General features: G+C 42.0%; 2 protein-coding genes across 3 annotated transcripts in view; one reads left to right on the top strand and one right to left on the bottom strand.

Annotated features, from left to right (window-relative positions):
* PPARD (peroxisome proliferator activated receptor delta) overlaps positions 1 to 15,675 on the bottom strand; it is a 146,595-nt gene that overhangs the window by 23,264 nt on the left and 107,656 nt on the right. The gene's annotated exons all lie outside the window — the stretch shown is intronic.
* Positions 8,700 to 14,841, top strand: LOC309390054 (triggering receptor expressed on myeloid cells 2-like). Of its 2 annotated transcripts, none has more exons than XM_081949131.1 (5): positions 8,700 to 9,007; positions 9,617 to 9,958; positions 10,669 to 10,717; positions 12,643 to 12,809; positions 14,038 to 14,841. In XM_081949131.1, exons 1-5 carry the CDS (start codon positions 8,965 to 8,967, stop codon positions 14,127 to 14,129), a joined length of 693 nt encoding a protein of 230 aa, XP_081805257.1. In that variant the 5' UTR covers positions 8,700 to 8,964; the 3' UTR covers positions 14,130 to 14,841. The 2 variants fall into 2 exon arrangements, with proteins under 2 accessions (XP_081805257.1, XP_081805256.1); XM_081949130.1 differs by having other exon boundaries at positions 9,614 to 9,958.

Genomic DNA, 15,675 nt, shown 5'->3' with positions numbered 1-15,675 from the left:
TAAAACTGTCTGTATTCAAAGTCCATTCAATCACACAGCAACTACAAGTCAAGGGGTAGAATATGAGGTGAGTGCAGTTGTGGGATTCAAATAATTTAACAACTGGTTCTCTGCCTTAATGTTTTCTTCCAACAGCCAGTTCACCAAACTGCTCAGAAGCTTAACAACCAGTTCTCCCGAAGTGGTGCGAACTGGCTGAATCCCACCACTGGGTGAGTGGGAGCCAAGCGATAAGACACATTTTTTTTTTAGTTTTCAGTTTTAGTAATATAACTTGCTAATACTATGGTCACACACTGCCATCCAGTGACTCTTGATGGCATTGTAGGCCCTTCACAATTAATAGAACTCCATAGCTTTCATATTTCTCATCTGCATAATACAATTCTCAAAATTTACCCTTTTAATTTAACCCATGGCACTAAATAAATATCGCTAATGGACATAAAGGAACTTGCTTTAAAACAGCAAGTTCTTCTTCTGTTTTCCTTCCTATTACCTGCCACCATTTGCAACTTTAACTCAATCCTTGGTCGCTGTTCCTGATTTCCAATCTTTGTCTGCCCTCTAGAGTCTGTGACTCTGTTTTTAAATTGATTGTGCAAACTCTTCCTACTTTTTCGTGTGACAGTTATAATCTTTATAAAGTCTGTTATCACTATCTTTTTTAATTTACAAAGGTAAATTAAATAAACACCACTGTTATACTAGTAATATTTACACCCTTGATTGTTGGTCACACATTAATCAATAAAATGCCAGTGTCCACTGAATTTATAATACAATCCTGTGCAACCGCCCCTCTCTTTTCCACCAAGAACACACAAAAAACTCCACAGTCATTATTATTTGAGGTAAATTAGGCAGTGTTTGGAAAGTAAAATATGGATTATCATTTCTGAATCATGGAAACACATTCCATAAATCTGTTTATTTTTCATTTACTCATTTATAACCAGTGTATGTTTGTTTACTTCAAATAGAAGATGACGTTTCATGTTCCTTCAAAATATGTAATGAATGCGTATGCAACTGCAAGGCTGTGTAACTTTTTAAAATAAGCGTAAATGGGCAGTGAAGATTATTGAAGGTTAACCTGCGGAGGGGTAATTACTGACCATTGGTTTGTTCATTAAAGCAGAAAAGGAAGACGGTGATTTTAAAAATGTTCTATCTGGAAGTACTTTCCTCCTGGGCCTAGTCAAAGAGAAAGGTGGAAGGAAAATGTTGCAAAACGTCAAAGATGCTTTTATCAGTGAATTGTAATACTGCTGAAGAATAATATATAACCCCTAGAGGTACACAATGATCCTATCTCCTCCAAAAGTCACAAAAGAAGCCTCCAAAAAGCATATCATCGGAGACGTCTTCAAATAGAAATCCAAGCTTTCTGAAAGTTCCTCAAAACATAGCTGTGTCAGCAGGCTTGGAGATTTCAAGGAAATGATGATCTAATAAAATGGCTGTACCGTTTTAACTTCAGTTTTTTTCTACTAACTTGTTATTTGCAATTGTTGTAGTATTGTGTTTTTATATTTTGATTTTGCAGTTATTTTTATTGTGCACCACCTGGAATCAGTTTTTTGTGAAATGGGTGGCTATGCAAAGAGCATAGGTAAATCAATAGAATATGATGATAATAATATCCCATTGGCTATTGCTTGCAGGCAAATGGTATTTCTTGCACCATTTTCCAGTGCACCATTGTTGCTACCTTTTCATGCCACTGTTTATGCTCTGTTTGTACAATCATCTTGCAGCTCCTAAGTATTCCACTATTTCTTCAGCTTCCTTGCAGAGGAAGAATTTCTGCCTCAGACTGACTACAAACAATAGCATGAAAAAGTAGCAACAATGGTGAATTTGTAAATCTGAAGAACTGATAGAGTAATAGAAAATAAAAAAACTAAAATGCTCTGGGACTTTAGAATTCAAACAAAGCACCTGCCGCAGAACACCCTGGACTTAACAACTGTTGATAAGAAAGGCTAAAAAGCCCGAATAATGGGCTTTGCAGTACTTGGGGACAGGAGAGTAAAAGGGAAAAAAACTGGAGAAAATTACAAAATAGATCTGCAAATAGAAGTAGAATGACAATGACAAAAGAAAGCAAAGATAGTATCAATAATACAGATTAGGTACTCTGGGTGCAATCCCAAAACATCTGGAGCATCACTTGAACACCATCAGCTTTGACAAAATCACCTTCAGTCAATTGCTTTATTTGGAACAGCTTATATCCTACAACAATACCTTTAACACCATCAAACTACAATGTCTGTCTATTCCAGGTCCTTAGGAAGGACTTAATAAGTGGATAAAAATGCCAAATCCAGTCTAAACATCTGACTGACTGTGCAATGTACCATAATCATAAAAAAGTCAGCAAGACTTCACCTCAGTTTGATGATACTTTCTAAAACTTGGGCTCAAACCTCCAAAATTACTTCTTGTAACACTGATTGTCAGAAATGACAGATATAACACAGCATTCTTCGTTCCAATGTTAGTCTTCATTTTGTGAGAATTATTTTTGTGATCTGATTAATGAGGTTGCCTTATATTTCAGAGCTGCTTAAATTTCAATTCAATATTTTGCGCCCCCACGGTTGGTTTGATTGCTCTCTTGGAGTGATTCTTTTCCCCATCTCACAGTGAAAAAAGACAATTGTATTGATATAAATTGTTTGAAAAGGAATAGAGGAAATTACCCAAATAGGAAAAAGGAATGGATCCAGAATTATGCAAGCCAAGCTCCCTCTTGAGGTAGAAGGAAAGGAGCCCATCTATCAATGTCAAGTTCCCAAGCAGCCTCTTTGTCCTCAGCAAATTACACAACAGGGTTGGAGAACACTCTAGAACAGTGATGGTGAACCTATGGCACGCGTGCCACAGGTGGCACGCGGAGCCATTTGTCAGGACACGCGAGGCGCTGCCCTGTCAGCTGAGTTCACCTTTTTAAAAGGAACAAAGTCACTTCCGGTTTGCTTGGAAGATCCTTTTGAGCGCTCCGAAGGCTTCAGGGAAGCCTCCGGACGGTCCCTGAAGCCTCCGGAGGGCCTCCGGGAGGGAGGGGGAGGCTCTTTTCACCCTCCCCAGGCTCCTATAAAGCCCCTGGAGCCTGGGGAGGGCGAAAAAAGCATGTAAAAATGGGGGGGTGCGTTGTTCGTGCATGCGCACTGGGGGGTCGCGCATTGCATTATGGGTGCGGCACGCCCGCACACGACCCCCCTGCGCTCCCCCCACTTGTGGCACGCAAGCCAAAAAAGGTTCGCCATCGCTGCTCTAGAACCTCCTGGAAGATGATTCTGGAGGCTGCAAGGAAGAAAAGGAATAGGGAAAAATCACTTTCCCCAGCCATGCCACCTCAGGGGATATCCAGTTAACAGGTCAGAAATAAACTTTTCTAGCTCGAACTTCAGTAATACAATACAATACAATAGTAGAGTTGGAAGGAACCTTGGAGGTCTTCTAGTCCAACCCCCTGCCTAGGCAGGAAACCCTATACTGTTTCAGACAAATGGCTATCCAACATCTTCTTAAAGACTTCCAGTGTTGGGGTTTGCAAATCAAAGGCAACTTTTCATATATGGGGCAGTTTATTCACTGAAGATATGGTGAGGACAAGAGTCCTAAAATAATATTGCAAAACTGAAAGAAAGAAAATAAGGGAAAGCAGTGAGAACAATTTACATGATAATCAACTTCCACATTATTCTGAAGTAAAAATATAAAAGCTTATGATCACTGAATATCTTTAAAAGGACATAAAGAGGCAGGATGGGAAGACAATCAGTATAAAAAGTAATCCTCTTCTCTCACGGAGTAAAAGATGTACAGCTAGACTTGAGATCTGTTTAAATCAAGTACTGGCAATGTGCTATATATACAATACAGTATGGGGATCTTAATGGTTCCTCCAATATTGATGCGCTAAACCAGGGGTGTCCAAACTTGGCAACTTTAAGACTTGTGGACTTCAACTCCCAGAATTCTGGGAGTTGAAGTCCACAAGTCTTAAAGTTGCCAAGTTTGGACACCCCTGCCCTAAACCCCAGACGATGGACACTGTTAGTGATAATCATATAAGCATTATCCTCCCCAAGAGAAAACAGGTAATAAGAAAGAGGACAAAATTGAATATAGACTTATATACTATTTGTGACATGTTAATTTAATAGAAAAATAGAAAGTATCCTTGTAGTTCAAGCTGAAATACAGCCATCACAAGAAGATTGTGCCCTAGACTTTGCACTTGTGAATTTGCATGCAAGCTGTGGATGGCAAGTTTTCAGGCCTGGTTCTGATATTTGATATTTTATCTTTAGATGGAAGTTCTACAGAATAACTTTCCATAATAAAGCATGTTCTCAATTTATGTTCTTTGAAGAACTGGTGAATATAGGACTTTCTCCTGAAGCATACCCCAAACTATAAGACATGGCAAGTGGAAAACAAGAAGAAAAAAGTAAGGAGTATAGGAATAAAAATAACTTGCAACTAGAAGCAGACGGGAGGAGCTACTAAAAATGCAAACAGAAGGTAAAGATTTGAAAATTAAAGAAGAGGAACTAAGACTACAGACTACTCACCAAGGAAACAGACCAAAATATACATGGGAAGTGACTATTGCTAAGGTTACAGGTATGATGGATGATTTGGGATATTTTCCACAATGTGATTTGTTTTGCCCTAAAGAAGCCAAGTGATGAAATGAATCTAGCCCGACTTTGGAGCTCTCTCAAAGGTCTGAAATAAGCCAATTTCCAAGCTTAACCACCATAGCAAAATTAAAGAAGGCACTCAAGTATCTATTTAGTTTATTAATTTCAAAAACAGTAGTTGTGGTGTATTCTGTGGCATAAACATATTGAAGTTTTGTAAACAAATGACTATTTCATTAGAGGAATGAAGTCCATCCCCAGCTGACATGTACATGCACACATGGAAGAGGAATTACAAGCATAAAGTCAGACTAAACTGCAATATAAAAAGAACAGATAATGACCACTCCTATATTTATTTTATTTATTTATTTATTATACTTATAAGCCGCTCCCTCTCCTCGAAGGAGAGATATCAAATATCTACAAGTATGCAGATTGGATTATTTCTAAGATTTTGGTTGCAACGGTGGTAGCCTTATATACCACCACTAGATTATATAGTCTATATTACAGTATCACTTATTTGAAACTATGTAAACAAATAGCAATAGTACTTATATACCACTTCATAGTACTTTACAGCCCTCTCTAAGAGGTTTACAGTGTCAGCATATTGCCCCCAACTATCTGGGTGCTTATTTTACTGATGGAAGGTTTGAAGGTTGAGTCAGCCTTGAGCCAGTCAGAATCAAAGTCCTGGCAGTGAGTTTAGTTGAGTACCTTTGTTTAGTAAACTGTTGCGTAAGATGAGTACTCTCTTTTAATTCTGCTTATTTCCAATCAAAGTGTACAAAACGCTGATTTAACATGAGAACTCAGCATAATACATAAAATTGCTAACATTATATCCAGGGCTGATATTAGGTCAAAACTGAGTAGACACCAGGGATCTTTGTGTTCTTCAATATTTCCAGCTCTTCACTAGATCCTACATCCAAAAATATAGTTAAACCAATTCCAGAGCTGATCTGAAGGAGTTCCCACACATTGCACCTAGTAGGAAAATTTATTGTTCATATTTATGAAAAAAAACACAAGGAATATCTCCTTTGGTTTTGTATAGACAGGGCCAGCCAGCAGCCAGCAAGATTTAGGCAACAAAAACGGAATGCACAGGTACAGTATAGGACCGTGATGGCGAACCTATGGCACGCGTGCCGGAAGTGGCACACAGAGCCATTTCTCCTGGCACGCGGAGCCATCTCCAGTTCCTCTTCCGGGTTCGGGTGCAGCAGCCAGCTGGTCTTGACACGCATTGGCGTGCCAGAAAGCAGAAGTGGAGCCGCCCGGTGCACATGCGCACGCTAGGAACGTGATCTTTTTGTTTCCAGGGTGCACATGCGTGTCGGCCATTTGGTGATCTGGTTCCTGGCACGCATGCACACCAAAAACCAGCAACAGGAAGAGCAATGGCCGCGCATGCCCAAAGACACAAAGAGGGGTTCCTGGCCATCGCTTCTTAGTAGAGCTGTGGTCGGGGCTTCCTTCCCTCCCCCACCTGAGTGGGCTACTTGCATAGAAGCAACCGGGCAGCCACCGGCCGGAAGCAGCAGCACAACAGTCTCCGTTACCAGGGGCGAAGGGGTGGCGGTGGCGAGAACAGGTGACCGCCGCCCCTTTGTCTCTTCCCCAACAGCGGCTGTTGTGCTTCCGCTTCCAGCCGGGATGCTGGCAGAGGAGCTGCTGGCAGGGAGGCGAGCTACCTGCATAAAGACGCCGCCGAGGGTTTGGCAGAATATATCCCGGCTGGAAGCGGCAGTGCTCCGGACCGCGGATCCTCATCAGAGCTGCAGGCTGGAGCTCTGAAGAAGTCTGCTCAGGCGGGGGGGGAGGGGAGGGAGGAACGCCTGAGACCGTCCTTGCCATCGCTACTCCTTTGCTGTTGTGCTGCTTCTTCCAGCCGGGATATATTCTGCCAGACCCTCGGTGGTGTCTTTATGTGGGTAGCTCTCCTCTCTGCCAGCATCCCGGCTGGAAGCAGAAGCGCAACAGCCGCTGTTGGGGAGAGGATGAAGGGGCGGTGGTCGCCCGTTCTCTCCACCGCCACCCCTTCGCCCCTGGTAACGGCGACTGTTGTGCTGCTGCTTCCAGCTGGGACACTGGATGAGCTACTGGCAGGAAGGCGAGCTAACCGCATAAAGACGCTGCCGAGGATCTGGCAGAATATATCCCGGCTGGAAGCGGCAGTGCTCCGGACCGCGGATCCTCATCAGAGCTGCAGGCTGGAGCTCTGAAGAAGTCTGCTCAGGTGGGGGGGGAGGGACGCCTGGGACTGCCCGTCCTTGCCATCGCTACTCCTTTGCTGTTGCGCTGCTTCTTCCAGCCGGGATATATTCTGCCAGACCCTCGGTGGTGTCTTTATGTGGGTAGCTCACCTCTCCACCAGCAGCTCCTCCGCCAGCATCCCAGCTGGAAGCAGAAGTGCAACAGCCGCTGTTGGGGACAGGATGAAGGGGCGGTGGTCGCCCGTTCTCTCCACCGCCACCCCTTCGCCCCTGGTAACAGCAACTGTTGCGCTGCTGCTTCCAGCCGGGACGCTGGATGAGCTGCTGGAAGGGAGGCGAGCTACCTGCATAAAGACGCCGCCAAGGGTCTGGCAGAATATATCCCGGCTGGAAGTAGCAGCGCTCCGGACTGCAGATCTTTATTAGAGCCGCGGGCTAGAGCCGTGCAAGCAGCCCGCTCGTGTGGGGAGGGAGGGAAACCCTTGCCCACGCTTGCCACCGCCGCCCCCTCACCCCCAGCGGCTGTCACAGTGCTGCTTCTGGTTGGGATGCTGGAGCAGCCAGAAGAAGGAGAAGCTGCCGTGGGGGAGGAGGGCGGGGCAGACACCAATTGCAAATGCTTCTCCCCCAGTGCAGTCCGAGAGACAGCAAAGAGCCTCGGGAGGGTGGGGGAGGCTGTTTTCACCCTCCTCAAGCTCCTTGAAAGCTTCTCGAGCCTGGGGAGGGTGAAAAACGGGTCTATTGCTTGCCAAAAGGGAGGGGTCACACGCATGCACAGGGCGTGTTTGCGCGCATGCGCAACGGGGGGGTTGCGTGCATAGCATTATGGGTATGGCACGCCTGCGTACGACCCCCTGCGCTCCCCCCGCTTTTGGCACGGGAGCCCAAAATGGTTCGCCATCGCTGGTATAGGTGATACCTTGCTCAGTAGTAGTAACTGTGAAAGGGATCTTGGGGTCCTAGTGGACAACCATTTAAATATGAGCCAGCAGTGTGCAGCAGCTGCCAAAAAAGCCAACACAGTTCTAGGCTGCATCAACAGAGGGATAGAATCAAGATCATGTGAAGTGTTAATACCACTTTATAATGCCTTGGTAAGGCCACACTTGGAATACTGCATTCAGTTCTGGTCGCCACAATGCAGAAAAGATGTGGAGACTCTGAAGAGAGTGCAGAGAAGAGCAACAAAGATGATTAGGGGACTGGAGACTAAAACATTTGAAGAACAGTTGCAGGAACTGGGTATGTTTAGTTTAAGAGAAAGAAGGACTAGGGGAGACATGATAGCAGTGTTCCAATATCTCAGGGGTTGCCACAAAGAAGAGGGAGTCAAACTATTCTCCAAGGCACCTGAGGGTAGAACAAGAAGCAATGGGTGGAAACTAATCAAGGAGAGAAGCAACTTAAAACTGAAGAGAAATTTCCTGACAGTTAGAACAATTAATCAGTGGAACAGCTTGCCTCCAGAAGTTGTGAATGCCCCAACACTGGAAGTCTTTAAGAAGATGTTGGATAGCCATCTGTCTGAAATGGTATAGGGTTTCCTGCCTAGGCAGGGGGTTGGACTAGAAGACCTCCAAGGTCCCTTCCAACTCTACTATTGTATTGTATATTGTAAGACACTGGAGACATTTTAGTGGCCTGATATCACAAAAACTATCTTTCAAATATAAAATTGTGTTCTAAATCTCTGAATTATAGTGCATTTTTGTGCCACATTTCACTGCCTATTAATATTCTTAGTGGCAAGCTGTATCCTTATTACTAAATACAGATTAATAAGGGAGACTCCAGGTTTGGGCATGAATGACTTGCAGTAAACCATCAACACTGAAGACACCCTTGATGATCGTCATGATTTCTTTCCATGATAGAGCAGTCCCTCATCACTGCTGATGTTCACATTTTTAGCAAATGCCAGGCTTTTTTTTTGTGGGGCATTGCTTAATCTAAAACAGGGAGCAACATAAGTTCCTCTTCTTCAACCCTTGTGTCTAGTAAAGCAAAGTATTTGTCTGGTACAAGTCTCTCTTTTCTGTTTTAATTAGCACCTCTTGATTTTCCAGGGAAACATGAAAAAGCTTTGGTATCTCATCTTCCTGGTCCACTTGTCAGGTAGGAAATTGCCTTTCTGTATTGGTTGCTGATGTGATTAATTGGCTATATGTTATTGTTCAATGGGTTGTATGAATGAATCCAGTAACAACTGGAAGGGCTTTTGGCTCATGATACTTTTTAAACAGTTTTTTTTTTAAAATTATAATATATCTCCACAGTAAGAATTCTGCTAAGTGATTAACAAGTTCCTCCAGCTGGGTAGACTTAATATTTTTTATAATTTTGAATATAAGTGATGTGAATCATTTAAGGGTAGAATGAAAGGAATCAATTTTAATGCTTCCCCCCCCCCACATATTAATATTAAAATGAAATTTTATTTTGCCATCAGATTCCATGCACCACAGATGACTTGGTTGGATGCATAGAATATTGTTGAAAAAAGGAAGAATATTCAAAAGGAGAGGCAAAGTGGGGAGACTAGTAAAAGGGAGATCAGAAAGAATTTCAGTGTAGTAATTGTTGATGGGCGTGGGCTAGAACACATTACTGTTCCAGATGTATGGATTTATATGAGACTGTGAACAATGCGATTCAAGCCTTGCAGGCTAATCGCCCCTGTGCAAAAGTAGATCTTTCTTTCTATCTATCTTTCTTTTCAAGAAGTGTCTACAGCTGAGATAATTACAGAGGTTTTTGGTGTTGAAGGAGAACCCATTTCCATCAATTGCTCCTATAGTCCTCAGGAGAACCAGTGGAGAGAGAAAAGTTGGTGTAAGCACATAAGTGAGGCAACGTGCCAGCACGTTGTCAGTGCCCGACGTTTTTTGCTGCCCTTTCTCAAGCGAAGAAATGGCACCACAGCCATTGCTGACAATACTCAAGAAGGGGTGGTCATGGTAACCATCAACCCACTCCAGAAACAGGATGCTGGTTGGTATCAATGTTTGACACGTTTCTTGGGGACTGTGAGGACCCTGCAGAAGGTCAAGGTGAATGTTCTGACAAGTAAGTCTTTAGTCCTAAACCTGTTCTATGCTATATCTTCAAAATAATTGGAGTTGTGGTTATAAACTCTGATTTCAATTAAGATTTAACCTGTTGTGCCAGAGGTGGGCATTATGGCCCTTTTATGTCTATGGAGATTCTCAAAGGTGCTTTTACAAGAGGCAACTGGGCTTTTTGGTTTTTCTTGGAAGAGGTTTCGCTTCTCATGAAAGATCTGAAGAAGCTTCTTGGATGAGAAGCGAAACATCTTCCAAGAAAAACCAGAAAGTCCAGTTGCCTCTTGAAAAAGCTCCTACGGCCCATTTATAACTTGTGGTCTTCTACTCCCAGAATTCCTGAACCAGTATGGCTGGCTCAGGAATTCTGGGAGTTGAAGTCCACAAGTCATAAAAGAGCCATAGTTCCCCACCCCTGTGTTATGCAAAGACAGGAATGAAAAGAGAAAGAAAAAGCTAGAGTGTCTGGTAAGCTGCAAAGAAAAGAATGAAGCAGGAGTTTGTGTATATTTCAGGATGGAGAAGTAGAGGCCAAGGGGATGCCCTGTACCCAAGGCAAGGGAGGTGGGAGGCCTGGGGAATTTCTTCTTCTTCACAATCTCTTCCCTTGCAGTTGAACTGAACCCACTATTTAGAATAATTAATCTTGCTCAATGGTATGTTTATTATATTTATTCTTATTAACTTAATTGTGCATTGCCGCACTTTTGCCAGGTATAGAGGATGTACAAGAGACACCCAGAATCCTTCACAGCATCTCCGGGTAAGACTATATGTACCTTTTATTTCTGCACCAGTGTGCAATTCAACATTAATAGGCTTGGATTAGAGCAGCGGTTCTCAACCTGTGGGTCAGGACCCCTTTGGGGGTCGAACGACCTTTTCACAGGGGTCGCCTAAGTCTATCGGAAAACACATATTTTCAAAAAAAATACAGAAAACATAAAATATTTTATAGTTGGGGGTCACCACAACATGAGGAACTGTATTAAAGGATCGTGGTATTAGGAAGGTTGAGACCCACTGGATTAGAGGAAGGAGGGATTTAACTAAGTAGCAGAAAGAATTTCACAGTGGTCTGATTTACATTACAGTGGACCAGAGTAACACAGAAAATGAGGTTCTTGCTTTGTTATAGGTTTTGAAACAGAGGCTGGATGGTGCCTTTTGCTTCAGGGGTTTGTGGGGTGGGGTTTTTTTGGGGGGGGAAGCTATTTTTTTCCCCAGTGGCAATTGGTCCCTGCTGTAAAGCCATATCTGGAAGCAAGAGCTTTTTAAAATATTGTGGTATATATGCAGAATGGGGCAATTGGGTGGTGGTGGTTGCCCCCACTGCTCCACATTCTTAGAAATTGTCACAAGACTTTCAGCAAGAAAGAGAGTAAGAAATGTCAGGTAGCAGCCATGACCATTCAATCAAAGTTAATTTAATTTTTTATTTAAGTTGTGCATACAACACACACCCAAAGAATGGCTTTGATTGCACAGAGGCTGCCCTCACATTTTCTTTACCTCTCTGATACCATATTTGACTGGGAGGAGCCCAATTACAACTTTCTGCTCTGATGACATTTTTAAAAACTTCACCCAGAAATAACATTAAACTAAATAACATTAAACTAAGAAAAAAATGATGGAGTGAACTTTTGGTACACATCATAATCAAGGAAAAAGAAAGTGCCTCATTACTCTAAAGTAGTGTTTCTCTGCCTTGGCAACTTTAAAATGTATGGACTTCAGCTTCCAGAATTCCCCAGCCAGATTGAAGACAAATGTAAAATAAATATAGAAATGCACATCTCCAAAGTACATTCTCACAGATACCCTGCAGAGAATGAGAAGTTATCATTGAGGGAATTCATAAGCAGTTTCCCCTTTGATAGAGCAGCAATTCCCATTCAACCTGGTAATGGGTTTGAAAAACCGGTGAGCTTCATAACCAGAAATTATAATATATAACATATAAACTGTTCTGGTTTATATAATATAAACCAGAACAGTTTGGTCAAATGGGACAAACATTATACTGCACAATTTAGATTTGTGGAGTTATCTTACTGTACAGGGAGTGTAATGACTAAATTGAAAACCAGGCTCTCCTGCACATTCACAACACAACATATGTTGACAATTTCTACATGTCCAATTAATTTGGAACCAGAAATTCCAGAGAAAGAAAAGAAAATATTGGAGAACTACTATTCATGTTAATATTTTAAATAAACAGGCAGCCCAATTTCAAAATACTCCGGGCAATTAAAAATAAAAATGTTAAAAACAAGAAAAAGATGCAATATAGACAAAAAATGAAGTGAAGATGGCAAAGGTGACAAAAACCAGTTGGGAATGCAAAATAACCAGCCCACATAGTCCACTCACTCACGACAATAACTGCTACAATCTGATTTCTTAGAAAGCACTGCTTAAAGGCAGTGGAAAAATGTTCTGAGTTCAGTATCATCTGATGCTTCAGGTTGTCTGTTTTGATCAGCAAGGATTTGCTGGGCTTCCATTTCTGAGTTTTATCTGGATAATTTAGAAATTAAACCTAGGATTTCTTCTCGGAAAGCAAGTGCTTGTGACTGAGCTATAGTCGTCACCAAACAATATCCATAGTCCCCTTTTTAAGTAAACATTTTCATTCTACATTACCTAATTCATTTCTATTGTATTTGTGTTTTTTCAAAGCTCTCTTTCAAATGCTGGAGTCAATCTCACCGTCCTGGTGGCTGGCTTTCTTGGTTTCAAACTACTGATTGCTATTATTATCCTAATTATTGCCAGAAGCAAGAAGAGAACTACCGGGAATGAGAGCAGAGGAGAAAACCAGCATTTTCACCTCCCAATCACCACAGGTGACAGCATAAGGATATAAAGAGTCCTACGAGATTAAGCCAAACCTTATCTAGTCTAATAGACAACCAGAGTCTTTTAAAAATCCCACAGACAATGCAGGAAACCAGTATCATTCTCCTACTATTATCTATCTGTGATCTAGGCAATGCATAGCACTCATCAGTCACTGATACCCTTATCTTCTGTTAAATTTGTCTAATAGCCATTAAAGCCATCTTGTGGTATGAGTTTTATCACCTACATCCATGCAATGTGAAGTAGTATTCTGAATACGAGAAACTTAAAGCTGGCTATAGCAGAGACGTTTGTTCCAGAGGTGGTATTCAGCAGGTTCTGATAAGTTCTGGAGAACTGGTAGTGGAAATTTTGAGTAGTTCAGAGAACCGGTAAATATCACCTCTGACTGGCCCCATCTATTCTCTGCCTCCCGAGTCCCAGCTGATCAGGAGGAAATGGGGATTTTGCAGTAATCTTCCGCTGGAGGGGGGTGGGAATGGAGATTTGACAATATCCTTTCCCAGCCACACCCACCAAGCCATGCCATGCCTACCAAGCCACATCCATTGAACCGGTAGTAAAGATTTTTGAATCCTAACACTGGTTTGTTCCTCAAGATACCGTATGTAAGAAAGTTAATGTGAGATCGGGTGAATGGATGAGACAGGACTCAGGCTTCAGTGACAAACAACAGCTCTTTATTAGACAACTATTTACAGATCCAGCACCGGCCTGTCTGACAGCTAGACCTTTTATAGGGAGCTGTCAGACAGCTGGGCCAATCGGCTTTGAGTATTCTCCCGCTGGAATGGAGGACCTTGGTGGAGTCTATCTCTTGACTGTCAGTATGTAACAGTTAAAGAATGCAGAACGCTGTAAATGCTTCCATATCACAATATATTCATTTTGTATGCAAGGCTGAAAATTATGAGAGGAGAAGAGCCGAAATAGGCATGTTGACACTTGCAAAACAAAGGTTTCTTGAGTTCCATTGTCAAGAAGGGCTACTATGGTCCTGTAGAGTTGAACAATTTTCACCTTTCCAGTAACTTCCCAGAATTCTAGAGCCCATTTTCAGTTACTCTGGAAAAGTGATCACCCTGGAGAGAATAAAAGATCTCACAGTTATGCATTGTTTTGCAAATGACTGCCTGTACTCCGCCTCCTTTAGTGATCACTTCACTTTGTGTTTTTATGCCAGCTCCATCTAAAATTTTCTGTTTCTCTCAGGTACCTCAGAAGTTCTTAGAAACAGAGAACTTCCTGGCTCCTATTGTCATCTTAATTATTACCAGACGCAAGAACCACCGAACAGATACTGAGAACCTATATTTCAGAAGCTCTTGCCATTCTAGACGAAACCTCTGTGCCATTTTTAATGCAGACCGTGAAGCAATGAGTCAGGCCTCTGAAATCATGCAACCAACTACGGCTCACGAGTTCTTCCAATGACTCATTGGCCGGCGTTGCTTTTGGATTCTGAATTTTTACAATAGATTGTGATTTCTTTTTTCCAGTCTTTTTTCTAAATCTCAGTGGCAAAAATGAAAACTATTGTTTTAAAAGCAAATATGTCGGTATACTAACGTATTTTTGCTGTTTTTAAAAGAATAACTCCTATTATAGTCAAGGCCATTGGCTTTATGTGCCTCTCCGCCTCATTTCATTTTATTACTCTTCTGCCTGTTCCTGTTTCCAACGTAACAGGAAAGAACCAGCAGGAGTGAATTTGATAGAAGGAGAAGAACAAATAGGAATTCATAGATCAGTATCCATGGGTGAAGTCCAAAGGCAAGATGAGAAAGAGTCCTAATCAGGTGCTTGGAGTTCCCCTTCACAGCCAAATTTGGGCAACAAGGCACTGAGAATCTGAAATGAATGTTCCTTGCAGTTATACTATTAATCGTAACATATCTTGGTGACAAGCTATGTAAGAATAAATATAGCTTTTCTCTTTCTCTCCACTCTTACTATCATAACAGAGGATGGCATAGAAAAATAAGAAGTTGCAGCAAAATGTACATATCACCAAGAACTCAGCACAAAATAATAAAAATGGAATTTCCATTCTGATCTCTGAATCATTCTTTTCTGGGTATATAGACCAAATTGTCTCCAACCCAGAAGCAGCCTGTAATCCATAAAAAATGTAAGTAATAATTAAATTAAAAATATGTTTCTTACAGGGGGTCACAAGAATTATATTTGTTTCAGTAACAAAAAGTCATTGCTTGGGCAGACAAAGAATCAAAATAGCACTACTTTTTTTTTTTAAATGTTCCCCAAAGTAAATTCTTGTGTGTGTGTGTTTGTGAGAGAGGGGGGAGGGAGAGGGAGGAGGGGGAGAGGGGGGAGGGAGGGAGGGAGGGAGGGAGGGGGGGAGGGAGGGAGGGAGGGAGGGAGGGAGGGAGGGAGAGAGAGAGAGAGAGAGAGAGAGAGAGAGAGAGAGAGAGAGAGAGAGAGAGAGAATGAATGAATTTGGAGGACACAAAATCATTTTGTTGGCATTGATGTCCATTGCATGCCAGTCCCGTTACAGGAAGGCACAAAGATGTGGCTATCAGGACAGAAAATGCTTCTTTCAAGAGAAATGTGCATGTGAGCCCCTGTCCCTTGATCTTTGTTTGGAGACACAGTAATCTGACATCCCAGCACACCTCCTGTATCTCTGTTCAGAACATAGGCTGCAAACTACACTTGGTAACATCAATATGGAGAAAATGTCTAATTGTTTTTATACCTTACATAAAAAATTAAAAGATAAAAAGAAAATATTTACAAAAGTATTTACCACTCACAGACAATGCAATTAATCACACACCTGATACTATATAAATTTAAGCGAATTAACTTAAAACAAATGGAGAC

The sequence above is a fragment of the Natrix helvetica genome (genome assembly GCF_964273705.1).
Source record: "Natrix helvetica genome assembly, chromosome: 3".
NCBI lineage: Eukaryota > Metazoa > Chordata > Lepidosauria > Squamata > Natricidae > Natrix > Natrix helvetica.
Note: the sequence above shows the minus strand (reverse complement) of the source record. Positions and strands in the feature narration are given on the sequence as shown.

What these genes read in the sequence shown, in the direction of transcription:
- LOC309390054 (XM_081949130.1), top strand. Translation starts at nt 8,965, where the DNA reads ATGAAAAAGCTTTGGTATCTCATCTTCCTGGTCCACTTGTCAG. An exon ending in CTTCCTGGTCCACTTGTCAG is followed by an intron (nt 9,008 to 9,613) that starts GTAGGAAATTGC and finishes TTTCTTTTCAAG; the next exon opens with AAGTGTCTACAGCTGAGATA. An exon ending in CAAGGTGAATGTTCTGACAA is followed by an intron (nt 9,959 to 10,668) that starts GTAAGTCTTTAG and finishes CACTTTTGCCAG; the next exon opens with GTATAGAGGATGTACAAGAG.